Source organism: Coffea eugenioides, chromosome 6, assembly GCF_003713205.1.
Source record: "Coffea eugenioides isolate CCC68of chromosome 6, Ceug_1.0, whole genome shotgun sequence".
Taxonomy (NCBI): Eukaryota; Viridiplantae; Streptophyta; class Magnoliopsida; order Gentianales; family Rubiaceae; genus Coffea; species Coffea eugenioides.
In genome coordinates this window covers 8299892-8327705 of record NC_040040.1, presented here as the reverse complement: position 1 = coordinate 8327705, position 27814 = coordinate 8299892, and the positions used below count along the sequence as shown (strand labels likewise).

Here is a 27814-nt window from a genome sequence, read left to right as displayed (position 1 = left end):
AGAAAAATTACTGTAACGATTTGATATATGTGAGGTAAAAAGCGATTTAAAAATGTGTTCACGAAAAACGTAACATTTTTTATTTGGAAAATTTCTGTCCAAACAAGGCCTAAATTATTGCAAGTAATATTTGCATTCTAAAAATAGTTTCTTGTACTTAACTCTAACATTTTATCGTGTGAAGGAAGGTGAAGTGCTAGATAATTATTTTCGGAGTGCGAATATCATTATTTCCATAATTACTTTCTAGTTTTGGTCATACGTAGTGAGCAATGGTGGTGAATTTTAAAAAAAAATTATTTTTTTTTGTTGTTAATATATTTGATGAAAAATCATTAACCAATTTTTGGTTTTGTGTTGTAGGGAGACTCTAAATCTTATGCGGGGAGAGCAGAACAATAGGCAAGTAATGATTGTTTACCTAAGGTCTTAATGACAATTGAATATAACCTATCATGTTACCATCATTTTCTGACAGATTGAAAAAGAATCTGAGTTTGGCCCAGTTCAATCTCTTCCCGGGCTAAAGATGCTGTGACTCTGGATATTTTATTTTGACTCCTTAAATCATAGCCCAACTGTGAGGCCTAAACCCAATACCATCTCTGTCTCTCTCTCTCTCTCTCTTTTTAAATATATATAGAATGGGCGATACAAACGATTAACATGGCTGATTTACCACATAAACACTAACAAATTTTTTTTTTTAAATTTTTGTATAAAAATTTTTTTGGTGAGCATTTATGTGGGAGTCTTGTCCGTCTTCCGCCGAGCGTTATTTCATCTCCTCTCAGTCTCAGGACGACTCCTTCCTGTGCCTTCTCTCTCGACACTTTTGGTAACTATGGCTGCCCTTTCCGTCCCTGCCCTGTCTAACAATTGCATCTTAGCTTTGTTTTATCAAGATTTGGTTTGTACCGGATGTCAAAGAATTCACTGATTGACACCACATACGCAAACTAAGCTTATCTAATTGTTGTCTTTAGTGTTTGCTATCTTCCAAGTTGACTTTTTAATTGTTTGTTTATCTGCAATTTTATCATGGTTCATTCTTTTTCTTTTTCGTTTACTTTTTCTATTTTCTTTTCTAACGTAAATGGCTCATTCTTGTGACCTTCCTGGGAAAGAGTATTACTTAATATCTTTGTTTAGGCTGGTTGAAGGAGTTGCTGAAGTGGGGTTTATCAGGTCCAGATTTATCAATTTGTGATTACCGATCTTTTCTGTTTGTTCCCCGTCCCATCTTCAATATAGATTTTTGAGATGGGTTTTCTGGGAATTTATGGTACAAACAAATCACAGCTTTTAATTGTTATGTACTTCTTTGATGAGCTTATCCATTTTCTGCATTACGAAGACTGCACCTAAATCATGGACAATAGGATGGTAATTGACTAATAAAACATTTCTTAGTCTAGAATAAGCCCTTTTGCTTTGGTTGCCTTTCCTGTTCATTCTTTCTTTCTTTTTAGCCCCTAATGCCTTGAAAATTTCTCTGTTCTAATTTTATGCTAAAACTATGTACGGCTAGTTGGGTCAGGTTATCTCTTGGATTTCACATTTGCACTGTAAAACTTTTGTTGGGGGGGTATAAGCTTATGAAGTTTGGATTTAAATTTACTGAAAATAAGTTAGTTAGGGCAGTTGGCTTTAGGTTCTGCGTACTTATTACAGCATTTCATTTGGTCATATTGGCCTCTATGCATCCAAAAATATTGCTGTTATTCCATTACTTTCTAAAGCTATATATGACTGAGCTTGATCTCTCGCTGCAGGCACGGTTTTCAAGACAAAAACTAGCAGGCACCTGTATCGGAAGGAATATGAGTTTTACTGGCCCTTCTGCGGGTGCTAGTTAGTTTCTTTATCTGTATCACTTCCTCTCAATTGAATTAATCTTTATTGCTCCTGCTGCTGATGCATTAATTGAATCTCTAGTATGGTCACCTATAGTACCAAGGGCCTTATCGGATGATGTGAATTTTTATCTTTGATTATCTAATACCTAGTACAGCAAAAACATATTGGCCTGTAGCAAAAACATACCAAGGAAAAAGACTATAGGGCCCAGACAAGTAGTTTAGTTGAAGTTGTTTAGCTGTATGAGGAAAACATATTGGGCATATAACTATTTCATTCCCTTTCTTCTTAGCAAAGAAGTTGAGAAATACAGTTTGATTTTGTTTGCTATCATGTGAGGTTGTGCTTGTCTTTCTGTATAAATTTATTCAAATGCGCTTTAATTTCCACAGGTGGTAGAACTGTTACAAGGGCCTTTAATTTTGGAAGGACTTATGTTGTCAGGCCAAAAGGCAAACACCAGGCAACAATAGTTTGGCTGCACGGTCTTGGAGATAATGGCTCTAGGTAATGTCATTTGGCTTCCTTCATACATATTCCTTCGCGTATATCATTTCGGTTGAGCTTTTGGTTAGAGTTGCTGATGATTAGAGTATCTATTTTAATTTGGTTGTTTCCGCATTAGTTGCTTTCTATATGCAGTTTGTTTCAGTTATTATTCTAATCCCAACTGTTTGAACATAATGCAACCGCTTGCCACTTACATCTGAAATTTTATACTAAAGGAAGGTCACATGTCAATCTTGGCTTGCATATTTTTTTCTGTGAGGCGGGTTGTGGGTTGGAAGGCTATTAGAGATTGAGGTTCAACGTAAAATCTGTTATTTGATAATCTTCGATGCTTCCTTCTTTAACTGAAGGAAGAAAAAATGTTACTAAAGGCAGTTTCTTCAGATAAATGGTTGGGTTGACAATCGCTGTAGTGATATTAAAAAGTGCTGTCTAGTATGTATTTTTCTGATGGTAGTGGGTTATGTCCATGTCAGGTTTTAGGAGGTTTGCTGTTTTATTCAAGTCTATCTAGTGTACAGTAGCTGATTGGAATGTGATATATGTCCAAAACTTTACGGTGGTAACTTGAATAATCATGTAATCAAATTTGATGGTTTCTCACAGCTGGTCAACTCTGTTGGAGTCACTTCCTCTTCCAAATGTAAGTATTTATATCTCTGTGGAATTTCATTTGCCAAAAACCTTTAATTCATGACTCTGACCACATACTCGGAGAAAAGACAAAGCACAGATTCTGGAATGTGTCAATCTCTCTTTCACTGTCTCTCTCATTTTTTTGAGTTTCTTCTTCTTCTTCTTCTCTCTCTCTCTCTGGGTGCTATAGTGTGAAGAGTTTTATTTCTGCAGATTAAATGGATCTGCCCTTCTGCCCCACAGCAGCCAATAACTCTTTTTGGGGGCTTTCCTTCAACGGCCTGTAAGTACTAGGCAGGTTTCTTACCATTTGTTGATATAGATGGTATTTTATTGTCATCTGTTGCAAAAAACACAAAGAAAAAGTTCCGTAAGAATGGACAACTTATTTGGACACGTGTCGAAAGAACCAGGATTGCTATCAGATAATTCTACTTTTTATGTCCTATACAACTGAAAGCTCTGGATAATTGGGATCTAACTTATCCTTGATATAATTTTCTACTTACCAGCAAATGAAAGTATCTCTAAACAGTACACTTTTTTTGACAACTAGGGTTTGACGTCAATGACCTTTCTGAAAATACTAAAGATGATGTGGAGGGCTTGGATGCTGCAGCAGCATATGTTGCAAGTTTATTGGCTACTGAACCTCCTGAGAGTGAGTTTTTATGGCTTCACATATGAGATTGTGTTTCTTTTGACAACGACAGACATGCTTCAGAATACACGGAGACATACATGTCTGTACAGATTTGTAGAGACTCGCTATGGGCGTTATTTGGATGGTTTTGCTTCATATTTTTTTATGACCTGAAACTTGCATGGAATAAACTAATTCAAGGTTGGAAATATGTTAGAAATGGAGGACATCTATACTGAATGCAACAAGTTTGTTTATTATTATGTTGTCTGCAATGGTATATTGACTATAAGTGAATATTTGTTTCATTCTACTGTAAGGTTGAATACACTCTTGCCTTCTCATACAAGTTAATGACTACCTAAACTACACAAGCACAGCCTTGCATGCAAACATTATGAAGCACTCTTTTCCCCTGGTGTTGGTATGATCATCTAACCTCTTCCCTTTTGACTTGCAGTCAAACTTGGGGTTGGAGGCTTCAGCATGGGTGCAGCAACAGCCCTCTACTCTGCAACTTGCTTTGCCCAAAGCAAATATGAAAATGGAAATCCGTATGCAGTGAATTTGAGTGCTGTTGTTGGATTGAGTGGATGGCTCCCGTGTGCAAAGTTTGACTTTTAAACCTTTTCTGATGGAAGTTTGTACTTCTGGAAAATGCTAGTGTGTGTTTTTTATTCAATTAACTTCTACTTCTACCCAGGTTGCTGAGCAAGAGAATAGAAGGGTTGCAAGAGGCTGCAAACCGTGCTGCATCCTTGCCTATTCTACTGTGTCATGGCAGAGGTATTAAGTAATTTATGACAAAAGTAGAAGGTTTTCAGTTTGCAATTTGATGTGATTCTAGTTGTTATTCGATGATTCTGGGAGGGAGGGAGCCTCATATTTCAATGAATTCTAGTCTAATGTTTTGTTAAAAACAAAAAAAGTTTCTGCTCCTAAAACTACTCTTGAAAGTACTTAGTAATTAAAAGTAAAGTTTTTGTCCATAAAACAACACCCCCTTTCCCCCCAACTCCCCGCTGCCCCAAAAGAAAAACGGAGAAAAAAAAAAACACTTAAACTAAACAAAAGTTTCTAACTTTTTAATTCACCTGCTTTGTTCTAATGTGTGAAAGTGTAACGGTGTTGGTTTTAGTTATGATGCTAATGGTTTGATTATAGCTTTATCTCTGGTATTCATACTTCGTGTGGCATAAGCTGCAATGATTTGGTGTAATCTAATGCAGGAGATGATGTCGTTCCATTTAAATTTGGTGAGAAGTCTTTACAGACATTGATTTCATCTGGATTTCGAGATGTGACATTCAAAGCCTACAGTGGGTATGTACATTGCTGCTGTTTAAAAACCTATGACTTGTGGAACTTCGATGTGACTTTTTTGAGTCTCTTGTTGAGCAGACTTGGCCACTACACTATCCCAGAGGAGATGGATGAAGTGGGTGCATGGCTGACCTCAAAATTGGGGCTCGAGGGGAAACTATGAATTTCGGAGGAACAATTTGGTGATGTAGCTCCTGCTTCTTGTGGATCATTATTAATTTAGAGATTGACAATTATGTTAAATATTTGATATATGCACAGCTTGTCGAGAGACTTGAGAGTGGCCATTATTGACTGCCGTTCAGTCTTAAACTCTAGTTGTCCTATGCTGAGTTGTTTTGTTCCACAATTTGCTCCGCAATGCAATGCTCCTTTGTTACCGTCCCACCATCGCTGTTGGACGACCTATCAGGTCGCATCATTTAATTTTTCTGACCTTGTTTTCCAAGGACACAACAATACGTATTTCGTGCTGCTGGTCTTTCAAGCATCTCATAACAATTTTACAACGTTAGAACATCATGATGTTTCTGTGCAAAAAAAAAAAAAAAATTTTTGTTTAATGAAAGCTAGAGCTAATTTCTTACCCTGTTATGAAACTAGCGTAATTGTCTAAATAATAGTACTGCAGCCAATTCTAAAAGCACGCATTGACAGGGCAATTCCGTTGCTGCCAACAGAGTTTAACAAATTAAATGACCGTCTACGAAATGCACAAAGCCTAACAATAGTAATGCCTCGAGGACACTGCAACACCAACAAAATTGAAGTTAACTTTTAAAACCATTTACCTGCCTACTTTTCGGATGCAGATGCTCCTATAGCAGATTGTCACGGTTGAGTCGGTGGATAACAGTACCTTCGCAAAGGGTTGCAGCTTTGTCACATTAGTCACAGCCAAAAATAGGCGCAAAGGTCTCATGAATAGTGCAAAGTCATTTTGATAAAGTTACAAAGCTACATAGCTTATGGCACAACACGAAAGGCAGTGAATAACAATAAGGAAGACGGTTGTTGCACTAGTTACTCGTGTGATGAGCACTTCGACCAATTGCCGACCTTTCCACTGCTGCTTGGGCCATATGACCCCCACAAAGAATGAACTCAGGGACCGGGAATTTGTATATCTCTAACCTGTTTGCTCATGTCTCCTTCCTGCCGGATAATACAATCGGACATATGTACGGATGCCATCTGCGATGTTCCAAGAAAACGACCAACTACCAAATATTTCTGAGAGCTCCACAGTAGGGACCACCACTACGATCAACCATGTCTCTTCTGAATTCTAAGTTCTTTGACTTCAAAATAAAAACCATATAGAAAGCGAGAAAAACACAATGAACCTAACAAACACTAAATCACCCAAGGAATAACAATTTCATCAGTAGCAACTGGTCTCAATGTCTTACCGTCTTTGCACTAGAAATTTTTCACGCATTACATCCCGCAAAGATTGCACCACTCCTTGGAAAAGAACAGTACCATCTCCGGGCTCATCAACAGAGCCTCATATCACCTTGACACCTCTTTTATAAAGGCTACTTCTCCATATCCAGGTGATGGTGACAGCAGGTGCTTGTCCTGATCACCATCTTCACTTTCTGTAGCTTCATGAGCTGTATTACTCGAGACAGAAGCACTCCCATCTTCTTCTAGAAATTATGCAAGTGATTGGGGAAAAAAAGGTTATTACTTCCTAATACTTTTGCACAAGTACCAGATTATCAGGAAGTAGCAAGAAATACAATGAATGTGCCAAAAGATAAAGAAAAGATAGTCGGAATAGAGGCAAGGCATCAAGACGTATAATATGTTTTCTTTTAAGAAGCAGAGTTGAGCCATTCAAATTTTTACAGAATTGCAGAAACAAAGAACAGGCTGCTTAGCAGTACCTGGGTGGTACTCCGGAAGCTGCTTAACGGTGGTTGCTTGAAGACTTTCAGGGAGAAGACAACTGCAGAAAGCACCTGAAGTTCAACAAAAGCCAGTATTTCTAAGATTATCTTGGACATAAAGTATGAATAATGTCAAAATCACACAATAGTACCAAAAAAGATGTTGCCATTATATCAGTGATGACAGAATAAGCAATAGAGATAGTAAATGTAGTTCAGGAATCTATCCTGTCATGAGATATGCAGATTCCAGAGCAGAAACTTCTAGGGAAACAAAAATCCTACTAATAATACGTTATGTTATTTCTGTTTCCAATGGAAGACAAGTTGTCATGGTCAATAACATTGCTAAATCTAGCAGAAGTAACTTTATGATCACAGCAGACCAACGTTCCTCCCCATGAGACCAACAAAAAGAAATATAAATTCATCTGCAATAAGTGAACAAGGTTCCTTTTCACATCTCCATATACATGTCTTTGCAGAAAAGGTTTTCCAATAACTCAATAGCTCCATAGAGATGATAGGTGTAAAGCTAGAAGAACATTATGATACTTGTGAAAGAAGTTTGTCCGCTGCTGTAGCTAAAAGTCGAGCAAACTGTATTTGCAAAAAAAAAACTTTCCAGAATCAAGATACCTAATTCTAGGGTTTTCGCAAGAACAATCTAGAAGAAAAATAATGGACCAGAATCTTAGATTCCTGAATCCGGAACAATAAAAGCTAATAAGCTGTACATATCAGCCTATATATTGCAGTTGCCATACAAGACCAAGTTATGATTGTAAGAAAATTCTGTATAGAGAAGAGTTCAAATTTTGTTCAGAGTTAGATATACCCATATGTGCCAGCCTGTTCACCCACCCAGGTATTCCTCTTCCTGTAAGCCTTCGGGCCATATCATCTGTGAAATGATTGCAATTCTTGGAGATGAGATGATAGGTATCACCATGATACTCAGAAGCCACACTCTCAATGAAAGTACGGAATTCTGATGGAGGCATGTTGATTCGACCCAGTGGGACAGAAGATCTAAAAATAAAACCAGGACAGCTTTTGGGCTCCACTTCAAAGACTCCACTGATGGGAAAGTCATGTGCTCCAAACCCATATTCCATCCCATGAACTGCAAATTGGTGCATTCCATCACATAAGAGTGATACAGAAATATTCAACATGTATGCTGTTGACGTTTTTCTCTAAATAAGAATCTTCCATACCTATGTGCTCTTAAAATTTTGACTTATTATAGATATTTTCCACCCTTTGATTTACTTGAGCCATACATAATGAAAGTTTCTCAAAACAACATGTACTTTAACATGAATGACACAAAAAATGAGTTAAAAAAAAAGGATGGAGAGAAAGAGCAGAGGTCTCTCGTTCGGGTCCAATATTATACCATGCATCAGTTTCAGATAATTCTGGTCAATTACCCACCAAATAAAACTCAAACAAAGAAAATTATTCCTAGCAGAAAAGGCCACTCAAAATCAAAATCTGATCAGTCATATTCTCACCCTTGCCATCCCTGTATGTAGTGAGCTGTGAAACTTAGCATCTAATTAGTCTCTTCCATCAGTGAAACCTCATCAACCTGGTACGAAATTCATGGCCAAATAAATCCTGGGAGTGTCCCTATAGATTTTTATAAATGGAAACAAACTACGTGCAATTTCACAGATGAAAGGTAGCCCAGGCATTAGGATCCTTGTATTCACGATGCAATGTAAACAGACCACGAAGTCTAAAAAGCAAAACATTAATCAACTTAAATCAATTGAGATTTCAACTGCGCAAAGTGGAATAAGGCTGCATTCTGGTTCTTATTAAAGTTCGAAATGTATGTTATTCGAATTAAGCTACAATCCTACCATGTAAAATCTCAGAGATAAAAAGATCCAATTCCAGCTATCAAGCTCAAGAATAACCAAGCTGATCATCCACCATAATCAAAAGAACTACACAAATAAGGTCCCAAGAAAAAGAAAAACTCCATTCCCAATCCCGTGAGCAACTCTCATCTGACACAGGTATAACAAAAAGGATACAAACCCAGAAAGCATATCCAGAACGTAAGCCAAACCAAAATCATACTCATTTGAAAAAACCAACACAAAGTTAAATCTAAGACAAATCCATAAATCCAATAAACAAAAGGAACTCTTTTTGCTTTTCTAACATTTATGGGGTGTTTACTTTTTCTCACCTTCAATGCCAGAATGGAAGATGCCAAAACCAAACCAAACTGTATAATGATTGAGAGGGGTGAGGTCATATACATTAAGCACGACTTGGGTCTCGGAGCTGCCATTACCTCCACCACCGCCACCACTACCGTGATTTGATGCGGAGTTTGACATATTTCTATTCTCAAGCCCCTTAAAAAAAGAATTGAAACAAAAATCCCTCTTTATCCTCTCTCTTTTATTTTCTTTGCTTTTCTCCCTCCTTTCAATCTATGATCTTTTCTTTTGACTGCACGTGCACATCAATTTTTGAAGAGAAACCCACGAGCTTTTTCAAGATTGAGACTCTTCCTTGACTCTCAGAATCTCTCCCTCTCTTTTCCTGTGGACTTGCTTCTCTTCCTCTCTGTGTTTTCTCCCCTATTTTTGTTTACAGTTTTTCTTCTGCAGGCAGAGGAAAAGCTTGGCGCTTTTTGGGGTAGAAAGGCAAAGCTAGTTTAGGAAATGTGCGTATTACATGTTTTTTTTTTTAAGGAATATTTCCTTTTTTAGGGATCATTTTAAAAACCTACCCTGATATTTCTAATAATTTCACTAGCCTCCCCTAAGGTTTATAAAATTATATAAACCTCCCCTAAAGTTAAGATTTTGTAACAAAATTAGTCCAAATCATAAAAAGTAACATTAAAAAAGTATCTTTAAAAAATAGATGAAACTTTGATTCCATAAATACCCCTTTTATGCATGCATATAAGTTATATTAGTAAAATAATGAAAATAATTAAAAGTTAAAAACAATTAACCTACATATTTTACTATTCAAAAAATTCATATTCAATATATTAGATAACACAAATAAACAACAAAACTACATTAATGATCACAAGATTCAATAAAACAGACTAGTCATATATCTTAATATGAGGTTTGCTATAATTATTGTGATTTTGAAAATAAAAAAATTTCAAATTTTGTCTTTCTTTTCCGTTATTTCTCCTTTATTTCCACGAAATTAATTTACAACTATCATAACTTTAAGAGTTTTAAGAAACACATGCTCATGAATAACCTTTCTTTTCTCTTGTGTTTTTTCCTTTTACCAAAAAATCTCTTCTCACATTGCGTACAAACTTATTTTTTGTCATTGACAAGTTTTTTCAATCACAAAATATTATCATTTGGTATATCAATTGGCATTATTTTGTAATTGTAAGTCACCATTTATCATTAAAAAAAGAGTAAAAAACCTAGGGAGCCCTTAAACTATCACCGTTGTCAAGTTTTGGCCCCCGATCTAATTTTTGTCTCCGATTAGCCCCTAAACAATAAAAAATGCATAGTTTAAGTGCTTCCGGGCATTTTATGTGTGAGTCAAGCCGGAAGTAAATGGCATTATTGTGGGTTGTTGCCCCTCTCTGCAACTACGCTGCCGATGATTTCAATACAAGCAAAGAGCCCCTGTTGATGCTTGCCAGATGTAGTACAAACCTCTCTAGTGATTCCATAAAAACCCTAAATCCTAAATCCTTGTAATCAGAAGCTTCGATGATATCCGCCTCTTCCAAATTAAGTCAGATTCTGAGCTAGCTCGTATCTTGGCTCGGCAAAATCTCCCAATGGCGGTTTTTGCAGCCACGCGCGGGCTTAGCCTTTTCTCTGATGATTATACAGCTCAGAAAGAAGAACGAATGAGGCAGCAGCAGAGGAGTACGGGATTTCTTCAAGGGTGGTTGCCCATCTCTGCTTTGCCTATGATTTCGCCATTGGTTACTAAAAAACCAACAGCCCTTCGAACAGAGCCAGAGAAATATGAGATGAAGGTGGTGGTGGTGGAGGGATTCGGCGTTTATGGAAAAGAGGCGGTGATGATATTTGTTGGGCATTATTTCTGAGCGAATCAAATCGGACATTGGAGACTAACCGACCCGTAACTTGGCTGGGCAAACTCAGCAGTTGGTTTTGATGTTTCAATTATAGTTGGACGAAATTGCCCTTTAATTCCGGCTTGACTTCAGTATAAAATGATCAGAACCACTTAAACTATGCATTTTTAATTGTTTAGGGGCTCATCGGAGACAAAAATTAGATCGAGGGCCAAAACTTGACAACGGTAATAGTTTAAGGGCTCCCCAGGTCTTTTACTCTTAAAAAAATTCTCAACAGTTACTTCCATTAATTAGTTACTAATAGTTAATTAGTGCTCTAATTATTCAATCGTTAGATATTAGTTTCTAATAAGACATAATATCCTAGAGTATATGAGTACTTTTTTCCCATATAATGTATAAGTAATTGGGTTTGCAATTCCATCAAGGGAGGTAAGTATTAATTTTACAAACCTTAAGAGAGGCCAGTGTAATTATTAAAAATCTCAGGGAGGTTTATGGAATTATCCATTTTTGTATATAAAGTTTGAAACGGGTGCGCATTACTACTAATCGCGGGTTGCGTTGGTTTTCTCCGGTACTCGAACAGTTGCAATCATTATGATACAAATCAATTTTGCTACGGAATCTTTTGTGGCAATCATTTTTGCGTTGGTTTTCATTTTGCTCCCCAATCCTAATGACAAAAATACTAGAAAGTATTAATGCCATTGTTGCATTTGGTTTTCATCCTTCGATGCAAATTGCCTTTGACTTTCATTGGAAAGAAATGATTGGTAATTTGACATAATTGATTGCCTCCGGGTATTTTCTATTTTCTTTAGAAAGTCGAGTTTTAGGGAATGTCATCCTAGTAGCATGCATAATGCATACCCCAAAAGTTTCTTTTAGTTCTTTAATACTCCTACCCGAAAGTATAATACTGACACGTTTTCTTCAATTACTTCTTCTTCCGTAGTCCCCAAAAGAAAAGAAAAGAAAAACTATTTCTTCCTCCATTTTTGTCGTTCTCGTCAGAAGAGAAAGGCTCGTTGAAGCGATGTATTTTATTCTGAATTGAGCAGTGATTGGCACCAAGCCAATAGTTGACAGGCCGACACTACCATAATTGATTAGCACTTGGGGTCTCATTAAATCACACCCCTGTGTCGAAAAAAAAAATAAAATCACACTACAGAACAAAAATTCGAAGCATTACCCGCCAATTTTTTCTTGCATCTAAGAATGTATACATCACCCGACGTTTAACTATAACAGGGTTCCCTCTTCAGAGTCAGACTAAATTCACCACTGTTACAATTTCGTATGATGTCTTTGCGCTTTCAAAAAAAAAAATATTTACTTTATTTAGCGAATATCAAATAAATTGAATTGATGTTGATTAAATTAAATTAAATTGTAAAAATACATTATATTGTGTCAAAAACTTCAAGATCGAATTCGAGTATTCAATCGACGTCATCAAATCAACTATTTTCTACGTCTAAATTATAGGAAACGCCCTTTTGATAAAACCTTTGAAGAAAAGAATCAGAAGATCAATTTATTTAATTTAAGAATTTTAAAAAATTGCAGTCCTTTTATTTTAAATTTAATATATTTAATATTTGTACATGTTTTCTTATCTTTTATCTTAGGCAACAAAATTTGTGCTACAGCTTTCACTGTCATAATACGTAACTAGCACCAGAATTTGGCAGAAAAAAAAATTGTTAAATTTGCTACACCGGATGATGGATCACTTTTCACATGAGAAGTACTAGAATAGCGTGTGGCTGTTAATTTCCTTTTTATACCTGTTTAGAGCGTCTGGTAGTGACTTCATATATCTGCTCAATTCTTGATAAACCGTCAACTTTGGCATCATCCAAACAACAACAGGAGGTCCCTAAATACCAGACGTTCTCAATTTCCAGTACCAAGTCTGCGAGAGGATAAAAGGGTAAGCTTCCCGTACAGCCCACTTAATTCAAACGTTTATTATACACAATACTAGTGTCGTAAAATCCATCAAGATCTCAGCGCCAACCAACCACATCACCCACCTCACACGTTGCCAACCTTTTAGCCAAGTCTGGCTCGCCTACGAGCTCTCACCAACAACATTACCAAGTTCCCTGATACTTTGCACGCCAGATGCATGGAACTAATCAGGACTGATTAACTGACTAAAGAAGGAATATCTAATAGTAGCGTTCAAACTTTCCTACTTTCTAGAGGGAGCGACAATTACCGCTACTACAGCTGCAAACTCCCAACATAACTAATCAACTCATGCTACCGTATAGAGATGATGATGTGTTCAATTACTTTAATTTAACAATTACAGATAACACGAAAATATCTGTAGACCAAAAATCTACAGAAGATTCAGAAAGCAAGTGAATGGTATAAATCATAATTCAAAAGTAGGAATTACAAAATTTTTTTTAACTTCCTCTCTCACAAACACGAGATGCCAAACAGTAATCTTGGGCACCTGACAGTTATTTCCAGTGCTTCCCCTTTGCACCTGAAAGGTAAGCAAATAGTTAACCAAAACAACAGGGTTGTTTACAGATAAGTTGATAACATAAAGAAGCAGAACCGTGTTTAAGAACAAGGTGCATTTTCTGCTGACCGCAGTACCTATTACAGTAATGCGAAGGGAAAGAATGGAATCTAGTGCAACACTTTCCACTCAAAGACTAATCGTCTGAAGTGGGTCTTCGTTGTACTCTATCACGATGTGCCCAGAGTCCTGATCCACCATCTGAAGTTTCATTATCATCATCCCTGGAATCTGTTTCCCAATCATAGCTCTCCCCCCAAAGCCTTCTTGATGGTCTTCTTCTGATTGTGACATGAGCCCTGGTCCTTGAAGAACCAGACCAGCTACTGCTCCTTGAGGCACTCCCAGGTCGCAGGATTCGGATAAGGAAAAAGACAGTAAGCCAACCCCCTTCATCGAAAGGTAAAGAACTTTCTTCACTCCGTTCTTCTCCAATGGATGATTGCAGGGTACTGAGCAAATCTCCTAAATCTCTCTGCTGCTCCAACCTCCTCCAATTGCGTTGCCTCTCTGGATCAGCCTCTGTTGGCCGCGCAAGAGGATGTTCCTGTCTTGCATGCTTCCGCAAATCTCTGTACGTGCCATTGAAATCACAGGTTTCACAAGCACAGCTTCTTGATTTCGCATTCATAAAACGACGAGCGGACTCCACAACCATCCACCCATGGATCTGCTGACGGCACAAAGGGCACACCAACTTTGACTTTATTTCATCTTCGCAAGACACTGCTTCCAGTGATGCAGGCCCTCCCCCCCTTCTTTCAACATTTAAAGCCGTAACTGGTGGTTCCGAGATCATTGAGGTGGACGCCAAGTGAGAAGCCAATATAGGTGCTTCTTCTCGCTGCAGTGTAGTTGATGAAGCTTCTCCAAATGACTTGCGAAACTGATCAAAACAATTTGAATGGCGGTAACTTGTATCACACATAAAGGGACGGCATCCTTTCTCATGAGATGCACATAAAAGGAGAATAGCATTATGAGGATGTTCCATACAAACTGGACAACGGGCTTCTTCCCATTCTTTTGCATTTTCATCACTTTCCAATGGGTTTTTGGGCAATAAGTGCCGTGAGCGACTAGAACTGCATGGGAAAGGAGATGCCCTTGATCTATCAAAAGACACAGAACGATCTCTTCTCTCCTTAGGCATTTCTATGTCACTATGCCAAATTAGCTCGTGTATTGTTGAGTATCTCTCCTAATGTTGATGGTGTAAGTGTAAAAGCACTTGTACAACAGTGACACGAAATCTGAATCTAGAGTAAAACAAAACAAACAGCAGCAGCAACAGTAAGTGACTCCACAACAAACCAAAATAACAAAACAAACTGATTGCAATTATGATGAAAACTTGCACAAGATACAACCATATCTATCCACCCAATATTGGCAGATGTACATGAATTCAGAAGACTTCATGTGACCTAAAAAGCAAATTCTTACCAAACCTATTCCAATCCAAATCGATGCTATTCATCTACTTGGAAGCTATAAGTAATGCATATCAAGACAATTTCATAGCAGCAATCATATGAACACATCAAGCATCTCCTAGAGATTGAAAACATATCAAGAAAGACACCCAATCCAGTAATGGTAATTAACAAGCAAATACAATGTTTTCCTAGACAACTTGCCTTGTTATGAATTGAATTGCCAAGTGCCTACTACAATAAAATGAATTCAGCCAGCCAAAGCCGTGGGCAACTGTGAAATTAGGTGCAAGATTCATTAATGTTCAGATTCTACAGGCACTCTATTCCTCCTGCCTTTTTCCCAGTGTAACATGACTTTCCCCAAGTATTAACAGTTGCAATTGAGTACTCAGCATTGTGAAAAATGGAGTCACAAGCAAATGCATGTGAACCAATCCATTGCACAAGAATTAACCAAAGATAGCATTTTGTATGAAACTGCAATGCCTTGTCTAGTTTAAAACCCTCATCCACAATTCACAATCTGTCTGAGACTCTCAAGTGCAACAATAGCAATCCTGCCACCGATGTAGCAATAATGAGCAAAACATGACTTCCTGTATTCGCTAATAGGTAATCTTCCCATTCCCCTTTTCGCTGGATCTCATATTTCATAAAGAACTTCTCTACCATCATCAAAAGCTGGAAACTGCTTCTGAAGTAGAGCCACATTGTGCTTACTGCTATTGAAGTTACAGGAGCAAAAGCATTGAACATTTCCCTTTCAGTTGTGCTCTTCAAGCAGCTATTAAGTTTCGATTGGCTGCTTAACTAGCTATACGAACAAACAACCTCTTCCTCCAAAACAAGTAGAACACAATATTAGCAAATCATCTCCCAGCACACTTAGCCAAGGAAGAATATGCAAAACGATTGTACCACAAAATAATGTTCCACAAGCATGACCACTGCTGAGCTTAATGCCAATCAGGTAACAACACTCCCAAAAGAACACAAGGCAAAGAAAAATAACTATCAGAATCAGGGCTAGCATTTGTGGACCAAGAGCACATCTCAGAACACTAGGCAGCTTTGAAACACCACACCAATCCTCAATATCAACCAAATCTGCCGAACATTCACTCATCATATGGCATAAACTTGCTTAACCCAACTTTATCATGACTCGTGACACTCCAGAAACATCGTATGCCACCTAAAATCCCAACTTTCAACTAGAAATTACTAAAACAGGAGGAGGCACTCATCCATGTTAAATTTAGCGATAAATTTATCAATAAAAAATAGCGCAATTCCCTCCACACCCTCTTGGGGGAAACAAAAGAGGAAGAATAAGAAAAAGATACTGAATAAGAAACTCAATTATCCTTCATAGATAAAGATTCCAAATTCTGATCCTAATGCATATTTACTATTCATTTCCTTTGAAACCTAAACGGCAGAAATCGTTTTTGTTTGAACTTGAATATGTGTGTGTGTACACATATGTATATATTTTAGCATGGAGATTCTTAGTTCCAAAGCATGACAGCTACCTAGAGAGGAGATGTAAATTTCCCCAAAATCAGATAAATCATGCTCGCACATCGAAGAAGTCACCCACAAGTCGTCTCAAAGAGAAATAAAGCAATCAGACATGAAAACAAGTCTTGAAATAAGCTAAACAATCAGATCTCTACAACTATCAAACCCAAAAATCAGGTCTATGAGTTTACCGCAAGTTCAAAAGATGTCTTTCGATTTTGAAACAGCCAGCTCCTCTCAGTCTTTTCGCTATTAATTACAGTATCTGGAAATCTAAGATACTACAAATAATCCTCGGGTTTAGATTGTTTGGTTCCAAGTCGTTGCCGAATCGATGAACCCTAGCTTTTTGAGCGAGAAGGAGAGAGACACGTGCCCCTCAGCACCTGCTAACGTTTAGGTTAGCAGCTGAGGTTTCAACGTTTAGTCGAGCAGCTGTGGCCTCCAGACAGTCAAAATTGCGATATTAGAGATTGTGGGAGCAGGGATAGATCCGTATTTATAAGAGGAGCTCGAAGGTTTGTGCTGACGTGGTTAAGGACTGTTCGTTCTCTTTTTTTTTTTTTGTGGGGGAAGTTAAAACAATATGAGCGGGTCAGGGGCATGGGAAAGGGCGTTTAAGTTTTGAATTATTGAGGCGGCGCCGTTTCTTGCAATGTTGGGGGGTGGCTGGTGTAAAAGATTAGTAATCTGATTAGATTGTTTAATAAACGTGTTTGTTTGGATAGCCAATTATTTCAAATAATAATTCGCTTGCATCATAAATACATTTTTCAACTCACTTTTTAATATTTCCAACCTCGTCTTTTTATTTCATATACATTACATCACAAAAAGTGCTACATTAATTATTCTAAATAATATTTTAAATAATACTCTATCCAAACAATCCTATTAATATTTGCTTACATTATCAACATATTTTTCAATCACCTTTTTATTTCATGTACATCATATCAAAAAAAGTGTTATAATATTTTTCAAAAATCATCCCAAATAATCTACTATACGAACACACTTATATTAGTTTTTATGCATTTAACAATGACAATATATAGCTCTCACAAGGGTGGTCCAGCAGTAAGCGAGCTTTTAAGAACTTTTGAGGTTCTGAGTTCGAATTTTCCCATGGACTTAAACCCCTGTGACTCGCCCGGGGTCGTTACGTGGGGTCGTGGTGTGCCAGCTCGAATCCTAAGGGTTCGAATTGGGGCATATTCCGGGTTACCAAAAAAAAAACAATGACAATATATACATTATTAATGTATATAAAATTAATCATATATATAAGTAATAATTAAGTACTCCCTCCGTTCCATATTTTTCATCGCTTTTCGGGATTCTAACTTTGTCAGAATAATGGATTGATTATGATGTAAATGCTTTTATTTCCAAACTTTTCCAAACTTGCCCTCAAATTCAAAATATAAATTTGAATATAACATGATATACAACTAAAGGTCTGTGTGTGTCTGTGTTGATAATATTTAAGTACTACTCTCGTCCCACATTTTTCATTGCTTTTCGAGATTAACTTTTTAAAAATAATGGATTAATTGTGATATAAATGCTTTTGTTTCCAAACTTGCCCTAAAAATTTAAATTTTGAATTTAAATATCACATGATATACAACTATAAGTAGAGACAACATTAGAAAAAATAATAAAAGTAACTTTAGTTTTAATAAAATAACAAACATTTTGAAACATTACAGAATGAAAGGTATGCCGCTATCAGTGGAATGAAAAAAATATATTCTTTAACAACTGCGTGGTCCAAATAAATTATGATATATGCATTTACTCAACAAGATCAAAATTAGTTGCTCTATAAGCTCCAATAGTTAATTTGAATATAAATTTGTATAACTATGCTCCATTTGGATTAGTTATTTTTTGGGATATTTTAAAAATATTTTATTAGAGCAATATATATGAAAAAATTTCACTATAAATGTTTTTAAAATTTTTTTTAGATATATTTTGGAATATTTTTAAAATTTAAAAATTAACACCATCACTTATTACCACCACCACCACCCCTCCCTCTTCTTCCCTCTCTTTTTTCTTTCTCCTCTTTCTCTGCTTTCCTTCCCTTCCCTTCCCTTAGGCTTCATTTGGATGGAGAGAAAAAGACAGAAAAGAAAGTATTCTGAGATAAAGTTTTACCATTTCATTCCTTTGGGAGTTTTAACAAGGACGGAAGAGAAACGAAATGAACGGATGGGACTTCCTCTAATTGGTGAAAAATTTTCCACCCAAAATTGGGAAGAAAAAGATGAAAACTTGTTGGGCGCCAAAAGATATTTTTAATATGACAATTTTGTCCTTTAAAATCTAATACAAAAATTTATTATTCCCGATATATCCTAAAGTTGATTTGTAAAAGCAACGATGCAAAGCTTTCTCAGTTCTATACTTTCTATTCTTCCAACTGTTGAGTTCACTTGGTTTTCTTCTATTCTTCACCCACAATTCAATAACAAAAGGTATTTCTTTGACTCAATCTCTTCTTTCGTTCTTTGCTCAATCTTCTCTAAAGAATCGTGAAAAAAGCATTTTTTTTTGTGTAGATTGTTATTGTTTATATTCTAAATTTTTTGTTTATTTTCTATCATAAAATTCTTGTCAATAAACTCTTAATTTTTATATTATTAATTTGTGATTATATCTTGCATGGTTATGGTACATGTAAGCTCCAGTGGTGATACATGAATATGAAATTTGAATGCATACAATCTGTTTGTTTATTTGCCTATGTAAGCTTCAAATTGTAAAATGATCTCATGGATTTCAGTTTCCATGCTGTAAATCAACAATCCGAACAGCTTCACAAAACTGATGCCTCTAGGAATTTTATCATCCATGGGATCAGCCCCTGAATTTGATTACAAACAATGAGCTTTTTATAGATTGGGCTAATAATCAATAAATGTATAAAAAATATGTCTTACACCATTTGGGAACTCAACTTATTATTATTCATCTTGTGGGAATGCATATGCAATTATTTTAGAAATTTGTCTTGCCCAAATATTCTATTTATTGGAACAAGAAAGCTAATCTTTGGACTTTGATTTAAAAATTGAAAGGGAAAATACGTAGTAAAGTTTTGTTCTCATAAAATTCTTTTTTCCCATATTTCTCCAACTCTCAAATAAGAGAAAGATGTTTCTTTTCTTTCATTGAACTCTCAAACGAAATATGCATCTTTTCCCTTCTTTTCCTTTCTTTCCTAAGTTATCTTTTCTTTTCTCTTCTCTTCCTTCATAAACTCCCAAACTAAGCCTTACCCTCATCTCCTCCTCTCCCCTCCCCTTTCCCGCCATACCTCACCCCTCCCCTAATACATGGTCTTGATGGGTCTGGTAAGAAAAGGGAGGGCCATACCTCACCCCTCCCCTAATACATGGTCTCGATGGGTCTGGTAAGAAAAGGGAGGGGAAGGGGAAGAGAGGAGGGAAGGAGGAAAGGAGAGGAGAGGAAAGAGGAAAGAGGGGTAGTGTATGGGACCTAGTGATTGTGAAATTATATGCAGTAAATAATTGTTCTTGCACTGCATATTCTTCTTTTTGTGACGATGGAACAGGATGCGAGCTTTATAGCTAGTTTGTGAGTTGAGGATAGAAAAGAAAAGAAGAGAAAGGTTAAGTTATGAGAGAAAAGATTTTAAATAAGAAAAGAATAGAAGAGATTTTAATGTTGTAGGTGATTTTGGACACATAAGTAAATAAATATTTCATTCAACAGCTTTTTAGGGATAGAATGGGCAATTTAAAAAAGGGTAAATTATCTAATTGGCCCTTAACTCTTTGTCCAGGTAAAATTAAGTCCCTCATCTATTTTTTGATGACTTTAAGCCCTTGAACCTGTAAAAGTGGGAAACCGTGGCCCTTTTAGCCAGTTTCTCCGGTTTTGCAACCGGAGGACCAATTCACACGAATGCAAGTGTGCTTCTTCAAAGGGCATTTTTGTCCGCATATTCTAAACAAAAATGGCACAACTCCTCCACATTCCCTCCATTTTCCTAACCCAACCCAACTGCTAGTCGAAACTTCACAGCAACAGCCTTACCCATTTTCATCTTCTCTTGAGGATCTTTGCGGAGGGAGAAGAGCAAGAGAGTTAATTCCTACTTGTCGGGTTTGGGTATCATCGACATTGAAGCAACAATGGAGGGGTGGCAAATCAGGCCGGAAAATGAATACTTTGATCCTGTCCTCGCTTATGGTATGTATATTCGTTCGCAAACCTTTAAATGTGAAATAGGTAGCATATTTAGTGGTCAGATGGGTGAAGAGAGTAAAATTTTGGTGATGGGGGTTACTGAAAATGACGTGCCAGTGGTCCTAGATGTGGGGGTATGGTGGTGGGCACCTAAGTTTGTTGTTTAGTTGTTCAAAAAGTGTAGGAATTTACGAATAATTAGCATTTCATTAAAAGTTGGAACTTTTTTATTGTTTAACTTCGATTTAAGCATTACATTAGGGTTACTTTTTTAAAAACATGTGAAAAAGAAATTGAAATTTTAATTAATTATATTTGAATTTGAATAGTATATTTATCTGCATTTGTTGTAGCCCAACTTGTATTGAAACAATATATTCATATTGATATACAGATCCAGAATGTGAAATATTTAGCATAAGATTACACCATGGGGGAAGAATAAATTGGGAAAATTATGTCAGTTATGAGAATGGAGAAGTGGCCTACATAGATATGTGTGATGCTGAACGTATGTCAATCCATGAGTTGAATAAAATGGTTGGAAAAGTTGGTCATCGTAATGCAACCATTTTATACTATTACCTTGAACCAGTTGCAGACATGAGGACTGGTTTGAGAGAATTGTCTACTGATACCCATGTTAGGACATTCTGTGACTGGGCATATAAATTCAAGGTGATGGAAGTGTATTGCCATTATCTGACAGACCCAGAAATTGAAGAACTGAAAAATCCTGTAATAATAGAGTCACCAGACAAGGGGAAAAAGAAAATTGGAGTTGTCATAGAGGAAGTAGATGAGGAAGAATGCATAACTAGATATGTAGGTACTGAGAAGAGTAGTAGAAGGGATTGTATGGTTGGGAATGTATGGGGTGAAAAAAGAGCAAAAAACAGTCAAAGGGATAGTAATGTTAGGGCAGTAGAAGGTGTAGATACGGTTGAAAAAGTAGGGGGTGAAAAAACAGAAAAAAGCACTCATGCAGCTAGTAATGTTGGGACAGAAGAGGGTGAACATGAAGCTGACTATGGTGGTGGTGAACACGAAGGTGAACATGAAGCAGAGGGTGAACATGAAGCTGACTATGGTGGTGAACAGCAAGGTGAACATGAAGCAGAGGGTGAAAACATAGATGATGAATCTGAATCCCAAGTAGAGGAAGAAAATGATAGATTTAGTGGTGCCAATGACTATGGTGGTGAAGAGATTATGCTGCACATTTTGAATTCGAATGCTGATGGCTGTGGTGAAACTTCACAGCAACAGCAGAGAGATGAAACAACTGACCAGACGCAATGTTCAGAACAGGAGAATGTTTGTGGAAGGCAAACAGAAACTGACCTGGAAAAACAACAGCAAGGTGCGAGAAAGAAACAAGTTAGGAGAAAGAGAACCAGATCAGCAGAACAAACTAGCCAGGGACCAGAGGATATAGATTCACTCCAACAAGATTACATCCCTGATCACCTGAGCAGTGACAATGACTCATCAGATGATGAATTCAAAGGGAGATACAAAGACTTTGTCCTAGAGAAATTCCTCAGGGATCCCAAATTCGAGATTGGGATGAAGTTTGAGTCAAGAGCACAATTCAAATCTGCTGTGACTGAGTATGGGATTAGGATGGGTAAACCTGTTTGGACCAGTAAAAATGAGCCCACCAGGGTGAGGGCCAAGTGTAGGGAACCATGTAAATGGTTTGTATTTGCTTCAATAGAAAAGGCTCTGGGCACAAAGGATTTGGTAGTAAAGACTCTGCATGATGTCCATGAAACATGCAGCCATGCATGGAAAAATAAGAATATTACAGCCAAGTGGCTGTCTGACAGGTATGTAGAGAGGATAAGATCAAATAACAATCTGCCAACAAGAGAGTTAAGGCAAACAGTCCATGAAGACTACCAGACAGAAGTATCTAAGCATGTTGCAGCTAAGGCCAAGACACTAGCTATAGAGAAGATCAAGGGGTCAGTTGAGTCACAATACAAGAAAATATGGCAATATTGTGAAGAAATTAAAAGGACTCATCGTGGCAGTACAATGGAGGTTATGTTCACTCCATTTAGAGAACCTGGATGTAATCCAAGGTTCATGAGGATGTACTGCTGCCTTGGCCCACTGAAGAAAGGCTTTAAAGATGGGTGCAGACCTATTTTGTGTTTGGATGGATGTCATATTAAAGGTAGATACCCAGGCCAGCTGTTGACAGCTATTGCAGTGGATCCCAACAATTGCTTTTGGCCAGTTGCATGGGCAGCTGTTGAAAAGGAGGCCACGGAGCAATGGAGATGGTTCCTAACCCTCTTGAGTGGCGACCTGGAAATACAGAACCAGGGACATTATACTTTCATGTCTGACCAGCAAAAGGTAAAAGCTTAATGAGAGCTCTAAAACTTTTATTCTATGGTAAAAATAAGCCCCTTAACTTTTTATAGCAGAATTTAAGCCCCTTAACTTTTAGTGTAGGTAAAAACAAGCCCCTGAACTTTTAATATAGCATACTTGTTGCCCTCAAACTCACCACTTGGCTTGGATATCTAACTTATACCTGTTGTGATATTTTTTGTAGGGTCTGGACAGAGTACTCGCAGAGGTTCTACCAAATTCTGAACACAGATACTGTGTTCAACACATGTATAGGAATTTCAAGAAGAAACATCCAGGATTAGGTTTAAATGATCGATTGTGGCATATAACAAGCACCACAACAGTTGAACATTTCAACCAAGCCTTGGATGACCTTGAAGCCTATGACAAAGAAGCACATGCATGGGTGAAGAAGGGACCACACCCTCGACATTGGTGTAAGGCCTTTTTTTCCAAACATACACAGTGTGATATGTTGGTTAATAACCTGTGTGAATCATTTAATGCCCATATTTTAGAGGCTAGGGACCAGCCTATTATTTCTATGATGGAGGCTATTAGGGAATACCTGATGGAAAGGATCCAAAAGAGAAGGGCAGCAATGGAAAAATACAAGTTAGATGGTGGACCACTCATTAGAGAAATTGTGGAAGAAAGGGTCAAACGTGCAGCACAATGGGAAATAACATGGAATTCTGGCTCAGGTTATCAAGCAAAAGGGCCACGGGGAGCCCAATTTGCTGTTGACCTTGACAAAAATGAGTGCACCTGCAATTTGTGGGCCTTGAGTGGCATTCCATGTTCCCATGCAATTGCTGCTCTACATAGAGCTAAAAAGGATCCCTACAAAATGTTGGCTAAATGCTATCATAGGGAGGTATTTTTTACCATCTATGATAATGTGTTGCAGCCTATTAATGGAGATATTCAGTGGCCACAGTCAAACATGCTGGAGTTGGACCCACCAGCAAGTGTCACTCAACCTGGTAAGCTAAAGAAAGCTAGAAAGAGAGATGTTACAGAAGGAAAAGATCATGGCAAAAGGTTGCGAAAGAGGGTTGTAATCCACTGTAGAAAGTGTGGAGGGATTGGACATAATGCTAAAACTTGCAAGAATCCTCCTAAGTCATCTACTGAACAGCAACCTTCTCAACAACCACCACCTACTGGACAACCATGTAATCAGCAGCAGCACGAAGCACCAACAAAAAGACAACGTGTGCGTTTGCACTTCATTATAACTTTCAGCCTGTTTGTGACCTTTTTTTGTGATCTGAAATGCTTTCTTTAATATGTAGGTAAGCAAGAATCAGGGACAAAGAAATCAGCAAAAAACTCAGCAGCAGCCAACACATCAACCTCAGTCCCAGCCTTCTCAGCAGCCACCAACACAGCCACCAACACATCAACCTCAGTCCCAGCCTTCTCAACAGCAGCCAACACATCAACCTCAGTCCCAGCCTTCTCAGCAGCCACCAACACATCAACCTCAGTCCCAGCAATCCACCTCAAGACCACCAGTTCATAGGCACAAGAGAAGTACATCAAAAAGGCCACTGACAGAAGCAGACAAAGGTTTTATTAATCTCAACTATGCTTATTTGGGTAAAGATCCACCTTTCAATGTTGGAAACTGGCAAGGGAAGAGGTGAAGGAAGAGGAAGAGGCAGGGGAAGGGGAAGAGGAAAGGGTCCATCTAGAACAAGTTCTTGAAGTATTGCTGGACCTGCAAATATTTTTGTGTGATTTTGTTGACTGTAAATGAATGTAACTAGAATGTTGAAACTATAAATGATATTTTTTTGAATAGGCTTTTGTGGGGAATCAAAGCATGTGCCTGTGCTTGGTATCTAGCAATATGGACACAGGTCACTGCTTTTTGTGTATTTGTCTGTTTCCTATGAAAGTGATTGTTGACTGTGCTTTTTGTGTATTTGTCTGTTTCCTATGAAAGTGATTGTTGACTGTATTTACAGGCAAACATCATTGTAATTTCCTTTTGCTAATTATATTCTAATGTTATGCAGTTACTATCTTATATTTGTATGGTTTGGTATAGCAGTTTTTGTTGACTAGATAAATCAAATACATCTAACAAAGCCCATGACATGCGAATTGGGATAAATAATTCTCATCACATTACTTGCCGAAAATTACAGTTAGCATTGATTGGGTTCAACCACGCTTTTACACTAATCTGTGGGTACAACAAAGACTTGTTTAAGCTAAACAATACAATATACTTCTCCCTAACCATCTGCATCATACACTATAGATCCATTTGCTCCATCCATGGTCCTCAAAACTGGCAGTACCGATGGCAATATGTTACACTTACACACTGCCCTTCATGTATCATCTTCAATTTGCATAATCCCATTACATTTATTCCCAATTTGGAGCATCCCAAGAGAGACTCCACCTGCAATTTTTTTCTCTGTAAGCACCATTATTACAGCAACCAACCAACTTACCACAAAAACCCTTACAAGGAACTTATTCAACCATTTTTGCCACCGCAGCTGCTTCTCTGTTTCTCTCAATTTTGCCTTCAACTTGGCAGCTTTTGCCTCGGATCTCGCGGCTGCAGTTTCAAATTCGTCTTTTTGCTTTTCTGTTGCATTGATCCTCCTTAGAAGGCCTGGTATCAGCTCAATAGAACGACGGCACATCTCTTCGTCAATCCAATTCCAATACCCGCAGCCACCAACTTCTTTTGAGCACACGGCGTACCTTCTTCCTGGATTTCTATCAGTCCAAGAAGTAATCATCTTCGTGACTTTACCACAACGACAAGTAGGAAGCAGATGGCCGCGATATTTGCGCATTTTTTCCTTCCCTTCACAAAGCTTTTACCTTCTCCCCCCTTTTTTTTTCCTTTCAGACTTCTCTCTTGCTTCAATGTCGATGATTTTCCGGCCTGATTTGCCACTCCTTGTTGCTTCAATCTCGATGATACCCAAACCTGACAGTGCTGATTCTCTCTTGCTCTTCTCCCTCCGCAAAGATCCTTAAGGGAAGATGAAAATGGGTAAGGAAAATGTTGGAAAGATTTTCTCTTGCCACTCCATTGTTGCTTCCATTGTTGCTGTGAAGTTTCGACTAGCAGTTGGGTTGGGTTGGGTTCGGAAAATGGAAAGGAGGGAGGAGTTGTGCCCTTTTTGTTTAGAATATGCGGACAAAAATGCCCTTTGAAGAAGCACACTTGCATTCGTGTGAATTGATCCTCCGGTTGCAAAACCGGAGAAACTGGCTAAAAGGGCCACGGTTTCCCACTTTTACAGGTTCAAGGGCTTAAAGTCATGAAAAAATAGATGAGGGGCTTAATTTTACCTGGACAAAGAGTTAAAGGACCAATTAGATAATTTGCCCTTTAAAAAACTTTTTGCTGCCTTTCCTTTGCTTTCTGCCCGATTTGGGCTGAAAATTTTTTTTAAACTGTTGCTGTTTCTTCCTTCTTCCAATTCCGTCGGTTTCTTTTCCTTTCCTTTCACTTAAAACTCTCAAATGTGGGAGATGCAGCCTTTCTCTTCTATTCCTTTCTTTTCTGTTCAAATCTCATCTCCCAAACTAGTTATTATGGAAGTAAGTGGGATCTTCTCCATGGAATTGGTAAAGGCAATGGCATCATTCATGTTAGAGGGGACTTCTCTGGAAGCTCCGGTTAGCGCTTATAATACATTTAACAACAATTAATAGTGGAAAACCAGATGATTAGAAAACAGTGCAGTTAAAATAATGAAGTTTTGAGTTTTAGATTCGAGTAATCTGGTGGTGATTGATATTTTTTTATCCCAATCCCCTAGAAGCCAAAAGAAGAAGGTGGTTGATGCTCTCTGTCATGCTTCCAGTATCTTTAGTATTAATAGCAATTGTTGCCTCAGTTTGGTTATACCTGAGATGGAGAAAGTTTAAACATGAAGGTACGAATATCTATATCAAAATTTATGGTCTCCGTTTAATTTCCTGTCTTTCAATAAAAGTTTCAATAATTTCACATGACACTCAGCTACATGGTTATACTTAAATGAAGGAGTTATCAAAGGGAGAGAAGATGCCATAAGAGAAAGTGTATCGTTATTATTGTATCAGTTTGTAAGCAATGCATTCACTGCAACTTACGGAAGTGATGGAAATAGTCTTGAACTTGGCAAGAGGAAAGATCCTGAACCGCCGCATCTAAGCTTTTCAAGCATAGTTTCTCTGACTGATAATTTTTCTTTCGCCAGTAAGATTGGGAAGGGTGGTTTTGGTCCTGTATACACGGTACACGTTCTTTCATGATAGGAGAATGATCCAAGACAACTTGATCGATTTTGTGTTACAATTTAGTTGCTATATGGCCTCAAAATCTCTGGTGCTAATAGAGTAAGCACTATCATAAATTTAAAATTGCAAGGCAAGATACTCGGACATGAAATTGCAGTAAAAAGACTTTCTAGAATGTCTGGGCAAGGACTAGAGGAATTCAAGAACGAGCTTCAACTGATATCAAAGCTCCAACATAGTAATCTTGTTAGGCTTCTGGGATATTGCATTGAACAAGAAGAGAAGATATTAATATACGAATTTATGACCAATGACAGCTTGTATTCCTTCTTATTTGGTTCGCCTTCTGACTTCTCGTATTTCCCCTGGACTTTGACAGACAGAAGCATACTTTCTTGATGTAACTGTAATTATAATTGCATATGCTAGTGCAGATACTAACAAGCGTTTGCAGCTAGACTGGGGAAGACGTTTGCACATCATTGAAGG

The 27814-nt window shown here is 37.6% G+C and overlaps 3 protein-coding genes across 5 annotated transcripts; 1 reads left to right on the top strand and 2 right to left on the bottom strand.

Moving 5' to 3' along the window:
- Nucleotides 1-697: 697 nt before the first annotated feature.
- On the top strand, nt 698-5431 carry LOC113774591 (acyl-protein thioesterase 2). Of its 2 annotated transcripts, none has more exons than XM_027319152.1 (10): nt 698-838; nt 1776-1848; nt 2253-2367; nt 2977-3013; nt 3220-3289; nt 3563-3667; nt 4110-4260; nt 4353-4435; nt 4879-4972; nt 5051-5431. In XM_027319152.1, exons 2-10 carry the CDS (start codon nt 1824-1826, stop codon nt 5133-5135), a joined length of 765 nt encoding a protein of 254 aa, XP_027174953.1. In that variant the 5' UTR covers nt 698-838; nt 1776-1823; the 3' UTR covers nt 5136-5431. The 2 variants fall into 2 exon arrangements, with proteins under 2 accessions (XP_027174953.1, XP_027174952.1); XM_027319151.1 differs by having other exon boundaries at nt 699-838; nt 1776-1854.
- A 397-nt stretch (nt 5432-5828) lies between these two features.
- LOC113774592 (deSI-like protein At4g17486) lies at nt 5829-9515 on the bottom strand. Its single transcript, XM_027319153.1, has 4 exons — nt 9080-9515; nt 7709-7996; nt 6868-6942; nt 5829-6627 (listed from the first exon to the last, which is right to left on the bottom strand). The coding sequence occupies exons 1-4, from the start codon at nt 9231-9233 to the stop codon at nt 6488-6490; spliced, it is 657 nt and encodes a 218-aa protein (XP_027174954.1). The 5' UTR covers nt 9234-9515; the 3' UTR covers nt 5829-6487.
- A 3595-nt stretch (nt 9516-13110) lies between these two features.
- On the bottom strand, nt 13111-16911 carry LOC113774587. 2 transcript variants are annotated; one of them, XR_003468827.1, is made up of 3 exons: nt 16651-16911; nt 13574-14755; nt 13111-13457 (listed from the first exon to the last, which is right to left on the bottom strand). XR_003468827.1 is itself a non-coding variant. In XM_027319148.1 (2 exons), the coding sequence occupies exon 2, from the start codon at nt 14647-14649 to the stop codon at nt 13633-13635; it is 1017 nt and encodes a 338-aa protein (XP_027174949.1). In that variant the 5' UTR covers nt 14650-14755; nt 16651-16911; the 3' UTR covers nt 13111-13632. The 2 variants fall into 2 exon arrangements, 1 of the variants encoding a protein (XP_027174949.1); XM_027319148.1 differs by having other exon boundaries at nt 13111-14755.
- Nucleotides 16912-27814: the final 10903 nt, after the last annotated feature.